This window comes from Ammospiza nelsoni, chromosome 1 (assembly GCF_027579445.1).
Source record: "Ammospiza nelsoni isolate bAmmNel1 chromosome 1, bAmmNel1.pri, whole genome shotgun sequence".
Lineage (NCBI taxonomy): Eukaryota > Metazoa > Chordata > Aves > Passeriformes > Passerellidae > Ammospiza > Ammospiza nelsoni.
Window position 1 is genome coordinate 102391787 of NC_080633.1, and position 14379 is coordinate 102406165.

Genomic DNA, 14379 nt, shown 5'->3' on the forward strand with positions numbered 1-14379 from the left:
ATTAATGTGTAAAATCGACATGGTATGTGAGTGATATTGCAGGCTGTTGAAACATTTTTCTCTGATAAACAAATCCGCTTAGGGAGTTTTTTTTGTGTTGTTGCCATAGTGCCTGAGCAGTTCCCAAATATTTGAATGGAGGAGAGACTACCTTTTCCTTCCTCTCTAGCCTACAGGAGGAACAGCTTGATTAGTCTGTAGGGATGCCTGCTTGTGCAAGTAATGTTAACATTAAATTGCATTTAAATGAGCACCCGTGAACACCCCAACCATGTTCATACTTTTTCTCTAAGAGTGAATCCACTGCATTCTGTCCTGCTCAACCTTCTCCCATAGACCAGTTTTAGAATTTATACTGAGCACAGACAGGAAGAGTGTGGAGAGTTGCAACAGAAATTTCTCTATGTCCCCAGGAAACACAGATGATTATCTCACCTAGGGTTTTAAAAGCTGTCAAGCAGTGTCTCAAGAACATTGTCTGGGATTTAAGCAGAGAGAGGAAAAGTGCAGTTAGAAAGTTGAAAGAGATTCATGTTGCAAAGCCATGTTTTATAGTTTATGGATGTCTCAGTTGTAGGGCTTGCCTTCTCTGCAGCTTTCAGCCCAAGTAAGGGTATTTTAGTTACTGCAGTGATGCTGTCAAAGTCCCTGCACAGTGGAACAGCACTTGGTAGCTGATGTATTGTAACTCAGGGTGTCACATCAAGCATTGCAAAGCTTGCACAACACTTTGGAGTGTTTGAGCTTCAGCTGCTTGCTTCACGTCTCTCTTCCTTTTAGTTGGTCCAGTGTTAAGGCACATATAGTTTGAACTTGGTGGTATTGTGTGTACCAGATACCCAGTTGTGTGGCAGAATTTGAGCATGGCCTGTAGTGCAGTGAATGCACGTGTCCCGTTGTGGTAGGACCAGAGAGAACGTGTTGGTTGAAGGTGAAAGTAGGATTTTCCTCCCAGTGCTACAAAATTCTTGGTCAGTCATGAGGTCAGTTAAAAATCCCATGTACAGCAGTGCTCTGCTGAGAGAAAAGGGATACCCTTCTTTCACAGCAATGACCTTGTAGAGGAGAAAAAAGTACCTTAGAGGAGCTTCCTGCTTGCAGTGGCTGGCTTTTTCTTCATTCCAACCTCATTCCACAATTCTTAAGTGCATGCAGTTGTTTGGAAGGGGTAGAAGACAGGGATTTAAATAGCAGGGAACTTGAGTGCCTTGGTGATGGGCGTGACATGCTCCCTACAGGAAATAGGCAGACAGAATATAAACTGTTGGTTGCTTTAACTGGTAGCTTGGATGTCCTTCTCTTTGTTTCAGTTTCCTCTGGAGCAGCATTTGTTGCAGGTCAAACTGTTAGTCTGTAGAAGGTGCATTCGAGCAATATGAGAGAGAACTATTCCTTTTGTTCCCAGCAAATCAGGATTTTCAATGCTGCTTCCACATGCCTGAAAGAAGCAAACTTGGTGTAGCTCCACCTTTTCTCCTTGCATAAAGAATTTTGTATTGCCCCTTGTTTCTTCTGATGCTTGATGAGAAATGCTGCTCCTGTGGCAGCTTGATAGCTATCTTTTTGTGAAGGCCTTTGCTGTGTCTGTGCTTCTAGCTGTTAGCAAACTCTGCTATCAAAGTGCTGCATAGGAGCTAATGTGGTAATTGCATCAGAGCTGCTTTGCATTTCCAGCTTTCTTACCTTCTTCCTTGCTCCTTCCTCTCTATTCCTTCTGCCCAGCCCCCAAACCCAGTCCTGCTAAACTTGGAGTTCAGACAACAAAGTCTGTGCATGCAGATGTGGTAACTTGACATTGATAAGAGGCTCAAGTCTGATAGTGCTCCATGGTTTGACGGGCTAATTTAGGGGAGAAACACAGAAGGAGAAGAACAGTGGTTCTTATTTCTGCTAATATGGTAGGTAGGCTGGAATCTAACATTATCACTTCCAGTGATGATATTTGCCTAGTAGAATCATACATCTTGTGGCTTCTCAGTTGCATTTTCAGTCTCAGACTACAGCAGGAGGAAAACAGAGAAAGTAGGTTTTAAGTGTCTCATGGGAAAAACAGCTCCTGCTTTGTGATGGTGGGTTCTGTGATGACCAGTGAGTGATGCCTGGATGGGGCAGGCAGCATGGTAGAATTCAGCATGACAAGCACATTTTGTAAAATTGGTGTGATTGCAATTGCAATAGCTGTTGGTTAATGTTACTGAAGCAGTGCAATAAATATGTGGCAGCAAATTAATCTGAAATAATATCACTGATGGGTCTGTGCTGTCATCACAGAACCAGAGCTGGGACCTTAGAACAGTTAGAGCACTCTTTGCTCAGAGCACTCTTTCCTTGTGCCCTAGGAAAGAGTTAAGAGTAGTGAGTTCAGCTGTGAGCAAATGCAGATGCTTAAGCATTAGTGCTCATGCTGAGCTGAATTTCTCTTTGCAGCACATCAGATACAAAATTATGTTTCTTATAGAAAGTTACATAGAAATGAATGTGTTTACAATATTGAAAGGCTGAGAATACTACTTGTGTTCTGCAGAAGTCTGAACCTAAGGTGGATTTATTCTCTTGTAGCATGGAAGGCAGTAATTTAGAATAAAACCTGCTGCTGTTATTTTGTGGTCATGGTATCAAATGTCTGGGCTCATAAGATTACAGTTCTTGCTTTACAGTTAAGCAGAAAAATTACTTGCCTGAACAGCAGAACAGAACTCAGTTCTTTCTGCACATAAGTGCTGTATTATCCTGAATGTCTATATGGTAACAGTTGATGTAGAGCATAATAAGTAGCTTATACTAAAATTGAATAAAAGTTTGTCCATTTTAGTAGATATGTCTACCACATAGTTTTTGCAATAGATCATGAGAACTCTTTGGGGATACAGAAGATAAAATGAGAGAACTGTTAATATTAGCTGGAAATCTTGAATCCTTAAAGCTGTTTGTTTTTCAGCTTTCAGAATTGAAAGTTGCTTATTTTTTTTAAATAGACTTCTTGTCACTGAGTTTCTATGCCAAAACAAAGAAGAATATATTTCTGCTATAGGGCTCATAGGAAATACAGAAGAACAAGAAGAATACATATAGGCCTCATTACTGAGCAGTCTGTGGCAGAGAATTGTTCCTGCATTATTAAATAAGAAAAAACAGTAGTTATGTTTTCCAAATGTGATTTTGTGCACCTCTCTGTAAAAGATTCAGCATGAGAGACCTTTGTGAAAGATACTATCAGGGAATATATGTAGTAGAAAAACCAACTCCCTTGAAAATTGGCCTAGAGGCTGTGGTTTTATAGGGGACTGAGTTTTAAATGGCCCTCTGTTTTGTTGTTGTATGCTCAGCCAAGCTTGGCAGTGGTTGACTAAGCACCCCTAAATGTAGTGTGCCTCAGCAAGATTGCTGTATAGTTCACATTAGTTAATAACTCTGTCACGTTATTGTGTCCTTGCCATAAAACTAGGGGAGCTTAAGGGAAACAGGAGAGCTTAAAGCAGGGAATGTTAATATATATTTTCACACAGTACAGTATGGACCAGATGCAAGATAGATAGACAAGCTTGAGCAGCTTCTACAAAAAAACACTCAAATGTTTTGATAGGAACATGACGGTGCACAGAGGAGAAGTTACTTGGCTTCTGTGATCCCACAGAAGTTAATGGCAGTCAGACATGGAGGCAAAAGGCAGTGCCTGTGTTGTTATATGGTGCTTCCTTGTGTTTGGCAGTCATTGTGTAGAGTTTTGAAGAGAAACTTGCAAACTTTGTCTAGATAAACTATGAGTGTATTTATTTTGCTCTGCATTGGTACTTGAATGTATGGAAATAGAAGCACTGTGGTTGCTTTTGACATCGTTGTGCAATTGACACCACTTGTGTCTTTGAACTCCTGGGATAGCGTGTTCTGATGGAAACTCCTGTTTTCTCTAGCTCTACTTTTGCATGCTTACATGTGAGCACGTAAGACCAGATTAGAAGGTAGTAAAGGCTCTGCACTAGCAATAGTTTTCAGTGGTGTCTTGTAGCATATATGCTTTCTGTGGATTTGGTCCAGACTTGTACCTGTTTGAAAAAGTGGAGAAAAATAAGAAAATTTACCCACCGTTTTTCTGCAGTAGATAAGTAGTACATGACCCTGTTACCTGCTCCTCACTCTGAAGTGGGAAGAAATTTGTGTGTTCTGCATTTGAATTAGGCAAAATTTTTATGGTTTTGACCAGCATAGAGTTAAATTTCTCTATAATACCTTATCTGGGACAATGTTTTGGATTTGTGCTGAAACTAGTGTTGATTAATCACTGATGTGCTAGTTACTGTTGAAGACAGGGCTTAAACACTGTCAGGACCTTTTCTATTCCTCATGATGTCCTCCCAGTGAATAGGTTGGAAATGTGCAAAGTATCCCCATATAAGGTACTGTGCAGAACTTTATTGCTGCCTCAGCCAAAATCAGTACACTTGTGTTGTCTAGGGGTGTGCCTTGCATTGGTAAAATTCACAGGAGGTCCTGTAGTACTTAGTCAAGTGCTCAAAGCTGGGTGGAAAGCAGAGTAGGGCTGAAGAGGCAATATTCAGTTAACAGCCTTTTTGGTCACTGTTTTGGTGTAATGTGGAGGGAAAAGCACAGTGACTTGGTTAATTGAATAATGCAAAATATGTCCTTCATGCATTTTAGGTGAGGAGTGGTCAGGTGTTGGTGATTGATGTTTGTGGTAACTCAAGACCAGCATCCACATGAGGGGCTTTGTTGGAATGGGAGTTCTTTGTTAGAATGGACTGTATCTTTTGGCTTGCACAGATTTTGTGAAATGAAAATAAGTATGTAATGTAACTGTAACAGCACTTTACTAGAACTGTAATACTTCATGTGCTGATTGATTTATTTTTACCACGCTTTTCTTCCCTGTATTATAGTTGTGTTAATCAAGATGCTGTCATTGGAATGATCTCTTCTGTGACTATGAGCTGAGATGCTGGAATTATTTAAATAATAAATGTTGTTTGGTAGCAGAGGCACATCAAGCTCAATGTAGTGCTAAGCCTAATTTTACAATTCATAAACTCAGCAAAGCAAAATTCACACCATTCACAGTATGAACTAGTAGGAGACATCAAACAGATAAATTGTAAGCAGATGTTTCTATTTTTTATCATTGGTATTTACATCTGATATAGAGTTGATTTAGAAGTTGGATTGACTTAACTGGTTTCATAAGACAAAAATTGTAGAAAAATAAATGTAGAGGGTACAAGGAGGAACATAGAACAAGACTGAGGTTTAGAACAGGGAAATTGAGTGAGTAAAATTGGTGGTGCGTGTAATGGTCAGCATTTTATTTTTTTGTATTCGTGAGTTTGATAGCTGAGTAACTATTGTCAGCAGTATAGTTATTTTATGTTGTTATTTTGACATAGTTTCTTTATGTTTTTAAATTTACAATATGATTAACAGACACTGAAATAGAAAAATAGGACCCTGTCATAGAAGTAATTTCACTGTCTGGTTTGGAGAGAAAGAGGCTGAGGGGTGACTTCATCACTTTCTGTAGATTCCTGAGAATGGGAAGTAGAGAAGGAAGTGATTTAATTTTTGGTCAGCCCTGAGGTGGTTGGGCAGTCAGACTGGATGATAGTTGAAGATCTCTTCCACTGAAATAGTCTAGGTGTGAGATGGCAGAACTAAAAACACAGAAAAATCCCTGCTTTCAGTTGGATTTGTAGGTTGAATTAAAGGCCTATGAGCCTGTGAAAGGATGGAGCCTGTTCCTTGTTAACTTAACCTGGCATAAAGTCCTAGCTTGCACTATGAGTTCATTTTTACTCGCCTCCCACTTCCTGCGAAAATAAAACAGATTCTTGCAAAAAGCCCAAACTAAACAACAAAAATTAAACCCAAACAAACCCACAAACCCAAACCAAACACAAGTTCAAACAGTTATGTAAACCTGGAGTTGCTAAACACTTTCCCTTTGTGTTGCAATAGCTTTTTGCAGCTGATCTTTCTTTTCAGCCTTCCCTTCCTCCCCCTGCAGTTTGTTATTCTATCCTCTACCTTACAAATATCTAACACCACTAATTCCCCTTCTCAGATTGCTCTTCCATTTCCTTTGGCTCCTAGTACACTTTCTTCCTTTCTCCCATCTCTTAGATTGTTCTTACTCTCTTGCTCTTTCCCCATCACTTTTTCTTTTGATTTCTGGCAAGAATTTCATGTCCTATCAGCAACTGCAAAGTCTGGTCTTTTGTGCAAGGACGGGATCAGTTGATGTCCATAGATTCCCTATACAGAAAATGGGATAATTACTTAGTTTTTAAAAGGGTGCCATTACCTTAGTTTATGTCTAAAAATATAACTGTCCCAGAGCTCAGTGTTTGTCTTTTGACATTTGAAGTGCAGTAAGGAAGATGTTCGGGCAGTGGTAGCTGTTTATGTATTCTGAATGTCGAAAATAATGACACACTATTTGGTAAGCAATTTATATAGCACAGCATAAATTTGTGGAAGGTAGAGGACAATAATGTTTTTTTCTTCCTTTTGTAGAGTTCATTTAAAAAAAGTTGTTGTTGGACTTCTAGGTCTGTTTTCTGTTCTTCTCTATTTGCAAGTTATGAAAAGGCATTGCAGGGAGACTGAAGAGTAGGGGTAGTGTAGTGTTGTATTTTCAGCACTTATGGAGGTGACCTTTCCAACAGGTGATCTCATTTGCAGCCAGAAGTGTGTGTTTGCTATGAGCCCGAGTTTTAGAGCAGTTTTGAAGGCATACAGAAACTAAAAAGGTGGTAATTCAAATCTTCATTCTCAAGCAGCTCTGCAGAACAGGATTGGATTTCCTTCCACTTCTTTGGTTCTATGTTGATAAATGTTGTATATGAAGTTCCCTGATGATTTGCTGGTTAATAATTATGCAGTAATTGAAGTGACTTGTGCCCATTTTATTTGGTAGCCAGATCTAGCAACATGCTCTGATTTTTTTTGACATGCTTAGTTTAGATTTTTCTGTTTTGGAACAAAGTCTTTTTGGTCTGTTAGATCACGTTGTGTAAACTTTGGGCTACCTGCAGCTATGATTTGAGTTTGTGTCTTCAAAAAAAAGCTGACTTTACAATTGGATAAAAGTAATTTGCTTGAGAAAAATACAAGGTATAAAAATACTCAGGAAGTTTAGTGATGAATCTTACTTGGGAACTTAGAGAAAATGACTCAATATTCATTTATACATCATCAGTCACACTTATAGAAAAGACTTCATGGGGGCTGGGGAAGCTGGTGGGAACAATGTGATGCAGTTACTAAATATGTTGTCAATGGGACCTTGCCTAGATTTCTGTATTTCAGACCAAAAACAGACATCATTTTAGTGTCAAACTACTGTGATTATAAGGAATATTTCTGATGTCTCTGATAGTTGGTGTGGATGACTACAGCTCAGAGTCTGATGTGATTATTATACCTTCAGCCCTGGACTTTGTCTCACAAGATGAGATGTTGACGCCTTTGGGAAGATTGGACAAGTACGCTGCAAGTGAGAACATATTTAACAGGTATGCTTTTTAAATGTCTGTCTGGCTAATGGTATGCAAACTATTCATCTGATTCAGATCTGACTGAAGCTAATTTGCATGGAATACAAATAATTTCAAAAAACCCAACACCTTTATGAAACTTCAGTTTCCACCCCTCCTTCTGTTTGCTCATGTACCTCCTATTTAAAAGGAGCAAAATATTAATGATAACACAAAAACATTAGTTCACCTTTTAAGCAACTGTAGCAAAGGACTTCTTGAACTTCTTCCTTAATTGGAGACATAATTTAGGTTCTTTTGCAGATGCTAACATTCCTGTTGGCACAGGACTGTAAGGTGATAGTAAACTCCATCCATAACTCTGTGTGAAAGTAAGTTTAAGAAAATACTTCATGAATGGTCAGGAGAGCATAATGAACAGCCAAGAGATTGCCAGGAGAAATCCAAGAACTTTATTTCAGAATCAAGCTCCTCTGTAGTTTACAGCTTGAGTATTGCTGCTTCTGGTTATTGAAAGTGAACTTGCCCAGTTAATACTGTGTTCTGCATTTTCCCCTTTTTATTTCTGTAATGAGATGCCACTGAGATGGTTGTTTCATTTAAAAGCACAAGTATTTCAGCATACTTCAGACAGACACACATCCCACCCCATCCTCTTGCACTCAGACGCTCTGCACTCAAATGGAGAAATTCAAGCCCATAGTTTATTTTAATTGGAACTGTAAATGGTAACATGATCACAGAAATGTATAAAATATGTTAACATTGAGATTTGCTGGTATTTTATTTGAACATGGTTTAGTTTGGGCTTCAAGTAAGCTTTTAATGAAGTGTGTTTGCTTTAATGCTGAATTCTTAATACAGTAATGTGCAGAAGCAAAGTCTGTGATCAACCACCCAATAGGATAGCCTCTGTTTTGTTGTTCATGGCTTGGGTTTGGAAAGGATTTAGCCCTGTTCTTAACTTAAGTCACGTGAACTGTACTTAAAATTGCTCACTACGTGTGTGAACATACCATTGACTCAAAGCTGAAAATTGCAGAATGGTTTCTCTTGTTATAACCTGCATAAACCTGTATGCACATATAACTTCTGAAATATGCATCATTTTCAAATTTTGTTTTTTCCTAAAATCCAAAATTGCTGTATTTTACAATTTGAGATGAAATGGACACTTATGCTACCAGGAGAGAGTTTTTGCATGTTTTGACTTTTCATGGGGAGGGAGGGAAGAGGAGCTTTCAGGTCTCCAGGTGACAATTATATAATAAAAGCCAGTAGGAAGGAGAACAAACTCAAAAACTCAAGTTGTGTATCTTCAGAAACTCAAGTTGTGTATCTTGAATTTTAACCAACAGTGCTGTTCCTAATATCTTACTTGCCCGCCTAAGAAAAAATGGTGATTTCTCAGTATGGATTGCATTGGATATGGGCATGCATAAACTGGGAATCCTTTTAATTGCTCTGTCCAGCTTTATGCATCCTGTGCTTTCCTACAGGGAAAGGTGGTTGGAGTAACTAGTTTTTCCTGATTTTTTTTCCCCTGTGTTTGCTTGTTTGGATTATTTTTGCTGGTACAAACATGTTTTTTAATCCTAGCTTTCTTTGTAGGCCTATTGTTATGTAGCATTAGAAAATACAGGAAATAGCAAATTATAATTATTAGTGGTATAACTGAGTAGCACTTAGATCACAATAAATGATAGTGACTACTGCAGTCAGTTTATGATGATTCAGCATTAGTCAGTCTCAGAATAATAGGAGGGATTTCTGCTAAGCAGAGGAACTGGAGCATTTAACATGAAAAAGATTAATTCAATTACATTTGTTTATTCCTATGTCTTAGTATGGTATCAGCACATCCAATTACTAATGAGTAGTTTAAAAGTTTTAAAATGCTATGATTGAGTTAATAATGTTTCAGTTGTTTCTGTGACCTTGAACCTGCATTTCTGTGGGAGCTTCATATTACACATTCCAAATTCTTGAAACATAATCATTGAATCTGGGTAAATTAGGGTCAGATGTTTTTCCCCCTTTAATTGAATGAATTTGCTTTTAGTATGGGAGGTTTTAATCTTTAAGTTTCATTTTAGGTATTATTTCTCTTTGCATTTGGTTTTATTATCCTTTTCTGTCTGGTTAATCGCCTACCTATGCAGCATATTTGCAGTCTGTGATTGTATTGAATGATTAAAGTGAAGGGATTTTTAACAACTGCTGCAAAAGTCTAGTCTCCTTTAAGTGGATTCCTTGAGTGCTCATGATTTTTCAGCCATTTGTTCTGAGATGGAAATGAATCAGTGTCTGTGTCCTAAAAAATTTGAGGAGATAAGGCTTGGAAATAGCAATGTCTTCTTTGTTTAAATATGTAAGATTTCTCATAGGGTTAACTGAAAGTGAGAGAGAAGCAGGGGATCCTTTAACAGCTTCCCAAGTGGTGGAAGGTTTTGCTTTGTGACAACTTTTGGTATGTTATGTTTTACATTTTTACTGGTTTAGGTGTTGCTCATGAGCACCACAGATGTTGCCTATGAGAATGGAGGGGAACCTAACAAATATTACAAAAAATTTTTTGTCTGCAAAATAAGGCAAGTGAGAGTCTGGCTGTGGTGTGACTATTGAAGAGGCAGCTTTTAGTTCAGATTTGAGAAGCATCTCTAGGATATGCCTTAATAATCCACCATCACATTGCAGCAAGAGTAGATGTTGAGCAGAAAGCCAAAGCCATCACCCTGGAACACAGAATCTTCTTGTGTCTGGTAGCACTGGTGTGTGTATATACATACAAGGATGATGATTCCTTTTTGCTACTTGCTTTAAAAACCAATTGCTAGTTGCTGGTGCAGTTTGGAGCTTAGCCTTTGTCTCTTTTTGGTTTTTTTGTGTTAAAATCACTTGTAGGTTTTTTAATCTTTATTGCCTTGAACTTGCTTCCATTCCTCATTAAGAAGGCTTGGAAGTGTAGAGCACTCACCAATAAATCTATTTGAATAGTGAGGCAGTTCCTGAACACAGATCCTTCATTTCATATGAGGAATTATTGCTGCTTTTTCTCTGCAGACCAAAGCACATCTTGGCAGTAGTGCTGTTCACTGTGGTTCCTCACTTGCTGAGACTCAGTGGGTTAGTTGACTTGTCTCTCACTTTGCAAGACTACATTAAATATGTAGGAGACACTTGTGCACACAGGCTGGTTTATGAGATTGCTTCATCTGTTCCTCTTCTCTTTTCAGAGGTGTCCAGCCCTTTAAAAAGACCAAGTCAACTCTGCTTCTAGGTTAGTGTGTCATGCAGTCTGTTTCCCTCCGTTAGGGTTTTTATGGCTGAATTTTATCTGCATATCAGGATCTCTGCTGAGAGATGTACTTCTGTTGAGTTGAAAAGAGTGAGGGAGAAGAAATTAATTAAAGGCAAATGGTTTCTTCAGTTTGTTAAGAAGATTTTATACATCTGTATGTCAAAACAGTTTAATTTAAAATAGTTCTGCAACTGGCCAATGTGCAATATTTAAATTACTGATTTTCAGTAGGAGAAAATGTGTGCTTAGCTTTGGGAATTCATGGAAACTTCCTGCCTTTCTCTGATTCCATGGAATTGTGAAGTTCTTGAGCTTCCCTTGTGCACTGGGAATGTAACCATCTGTTCTCTTGTAAGTTGTTGACCACTGCTCATGTTCAGTGCTTGTAGTGAACACAATAAAGTTTAGGTATGCCTCTGCTCTTTGTCTACAGCACTGCTGTTTGTCAACAGTGCTTCTACCTAGACTCCATCCTAGGTGTGTTTCTGTCCTTCAGTTATGGAAATACCTGGCACTTGACACTTGTTCCTTCAGTGTTTTGTTGAGTTGCTCCAGGGCATTACTAGATCTACCAGTGTCTTGGACACTCTTCCTTGCCCCATTCCCATTCCATTATCCAGGGATAATTCTGCTAGCTCTGAACTGACATTAACCCATGTTATCCAGTAGGGTAAGAAAAGAGTTATGCCATTGCAGGGTGTTTTTGAGGAGAAGGTTGATTGCCACACATTCCCAGCTGCATCCAGGGCTGTCTAGGTACCTGATGGGTATGACTTTGTAGCACAGGCTATGACAGAACCTTGGGGGACAAAAATCCCAAATCTGACTATATCTCATCACTCATAAATTAATCTACAGAAAATTTTCTTGTCCATTTGAAGTAGAACTGAGTTGATTATGACTTATTTCATATTTTCTTAATGTTTCTACTTTGCTTAATGTATGTCTCAGGTACACATGGGTTGGGTAATACGTGTTATTTTCACAGTATGTACCCACCATTCACAGTATATACCCATAGCATTCAAATGAAGTTTGACTTTTAAATGTCAACCACTGTTGGTTTAAATGTCAACTGTAGCACCATTGGTATGAAAATCTTTAGCTTGAGTGTTTATGCTTCTGTGAAATAAATTCAGAGTTCTGTTTAAAAACATTTTAATGATACTAGTGTTACTTTGCTTTGTATGGAACAAGTTAAGAACTTCATAGATGAGGATGGATGGAAGGCTGATTCTGACTTCCTGACATTCAGCTCCTGTTTGCCCACTTAGCAGATGATTATTATTTCTGTTCTTGGTGCCTGGTTTCTCTTATCCTTGTAAATGAAAGGGATACTTTTAATGTTATATTTAAAGCTTACAATTCTTTAGGATTATGCCAGGTATCAGAAGTAAGAATTCCCAAAGCAGGGCTAACTAAACTTACTACAATTTATAAATTAAATTTTAAGTGAATATATACAAAATTCTATTTGGTGTAAGAAACTTCTGTGATTCACAGCTTTTTGATTTAGCTGTATTTCTGGACACAAATAATGCTTATTTTTAATCTTTCTTGTAAACTAGGCAAATGGTGGCTCGAAGTTTGCTGGACACTTTGAAGGAAGTCAGTGATGATGAGAGAGATTGTATTGCTGTGTTGGAGAGAATCAGCAGATTAGCTGATGATTCAGGTAGGTAGCACTAAACATTTTACTGGGTTGATGTGGGAAAATCAGAGATGCTAAAGCTGTGTTTAGCACAGGAGCAGTATGTTCTTTCTCCAATATTCAAACTAGGCTTCTGCAAATTCAATAAAGTAGTGTAAAATTTATTTTTCTTAATCATTCCCCAAAGATGACTTTTTTACTATTTTCAGCAACAGATTTGCACCCCTTCAAAATGTAGGACTGTAGCTTTCCAACAGTACACTTTTTTGTAACTTTTATTATTTACTTTTGCTGCTCAAAAGATCTATATGATTACTTTGGATTTGTAGATCAAGATTAGTTTCTTGCCTTGAAAATAAACTTGGAAACCATCTGTACAACACTCTCATAAGTTTTGATAGAATTTAAATGCTGAAGTTGTTCCTTTGCACCTTTTTGGGCAACCAGGTGTGCAGGTAAGAGAAGCAGCAAGAATTGGTAAAGGTGCAAATATAGAATCAGAGAATGGTTTGGGTTGGAAGGGACCTACCATGGACAGGGACATCTTCCACAAAACCAGGTTGTTCAAAGGCCCATCCAGCCTGATCTTGAACACTTCCAGGGGTGAGGCATCCACAGCTTCAGGGTAACCTGTTCCTGTGCCTCACCATTCTCATAGTGAAGACTTTCTGCTACCTGCCTTCTTTCAGTTTGAAGCCATTACTGCTTATCAGGTCACTACCTGGCTTTGTAAGAAGTCCCTCTCCAGCTCTCTTTCAAGCCTCCTTGGGTACCAGAAGGCTGCAGTAAGGTCTCCCAAGAGCCTTCTCTTCTCCAGACTGAACAGCCCCAGCTCTGTCAGCCTTCTCTCATAGAACAGATTCTCAGTCTCTCTGATCAGTTCCATTACCCTCCACTGGACTCACTGCTACAGGTCTACGTCCTTCTTATCTTGAGATCCCCAGGGCTGGATGCAGCACTCCATATGGTGTCTCACCAGAGCAGGGGAGCAGAATCTCCTCCCTCGCCCTGCTAGCCAATGCTGCTTTTGATGCAGTTCAGGATGTGTTTGACATTCTGGGCTGCACGTTCCTGGGTCATGTGGAGCTTCTCATCAACCAACACCACTGACTCTTTCTCCTCAGAGCTGCTCTTAATCCATTCTCTACTAACCCTGCATTGGTACCAAGGTTTGTCCCAGCCACCCCAGGTGCAGGACCTTGTTCTTGGCCTTGTTGAAATTCATGAGGTTCACATGGATACACTTCTCAGTACATAAAGGTCCCTGTGGCTGCTGTCCCTTCCCTCCAGCATGTCAGTCCCACCACAGAGCTTGGTGTAGTGGGCAGACTTGCTGAGGGTGCTCTCCATCCCACTGTCCATGTCACCCACCAGGATGCTGAACCCAATATTGACCCCTGAGGAGCTCCAGTTGTCACTGCTCTCCCTGTGGACATCAAGCTGTTGACCACAACTGTTTAAGTGCAACCATCTAGCCAGCTGTTTATCCACTGAGTGGCCATCTCTCAAATCTGTGTCTCTCTGATTTAAAAACAAGAGCTTAAAAAGATAGTGTCAAATGTTTTGCATAAGTCCAGGTACATGAGGTCAGTTGCTCTTCCGTTATGCACCAACACTTTAACCCCATGGTAAAAAGCCAACAGATTTGCCAGGAGTGGTTTGGCCTTGGTGAAGTTGTGTTAGCTCTTACACATTACCTCCTTATTTTCCATGTGCCTTCTCACAGTTTCCAGGAGAAAACTTCTCTTTTTCTCTTTTTGAAAATGAGGGGTTTGTTTTCCCTTTTCAGGTTGGTGGGAACTTCAATGGACTGCCACAATTCCCAAATATAATGGATAGTGGCTTAGCCACTCCTTCTGCCAGTTCCCTCAGGATGCACTGCATCAGGTCCTGTGGACTTGTGCACCTTCAGGTTCCTGAGA

The 14379-nt window shown here is 39.2% G+C and overlaps 1 protein-coding gene across 5 annotated transcripts in view; it reads left to right on the forward strand.

Moving 5' to 3' along the window:
* PPP4R1 (protein phosphatase 4 regulatory subunit 1) overlaps window positions 1-14379 on the forward strand; it is a 63038-nt gene that overhangs the window by 7557 nt on the left and 41102 nt on the right. For 2 of the 5 annotated variants that reach the window (XM_059474159.1, XM_059474169.1), the window contains 2 exons: window positions 7388-7523; window positions 12375-12481. In XM_059474159.1, coding sequence (XP_059330142.1) covers window positions 7388-7523; window positions 12375-12481 — 243 coding nt within the window. Of the gene's footprint in view, window positions 1-7387; window positions 7524-10741; window positions 10786-12374; window positions 12482-14379 lie in introns of all 5 variants that reach the window. The other 3 variants (XM_059474184.1, XM_059474174.1, XM_059474193.1) reach the window with 3 other exon arrangements.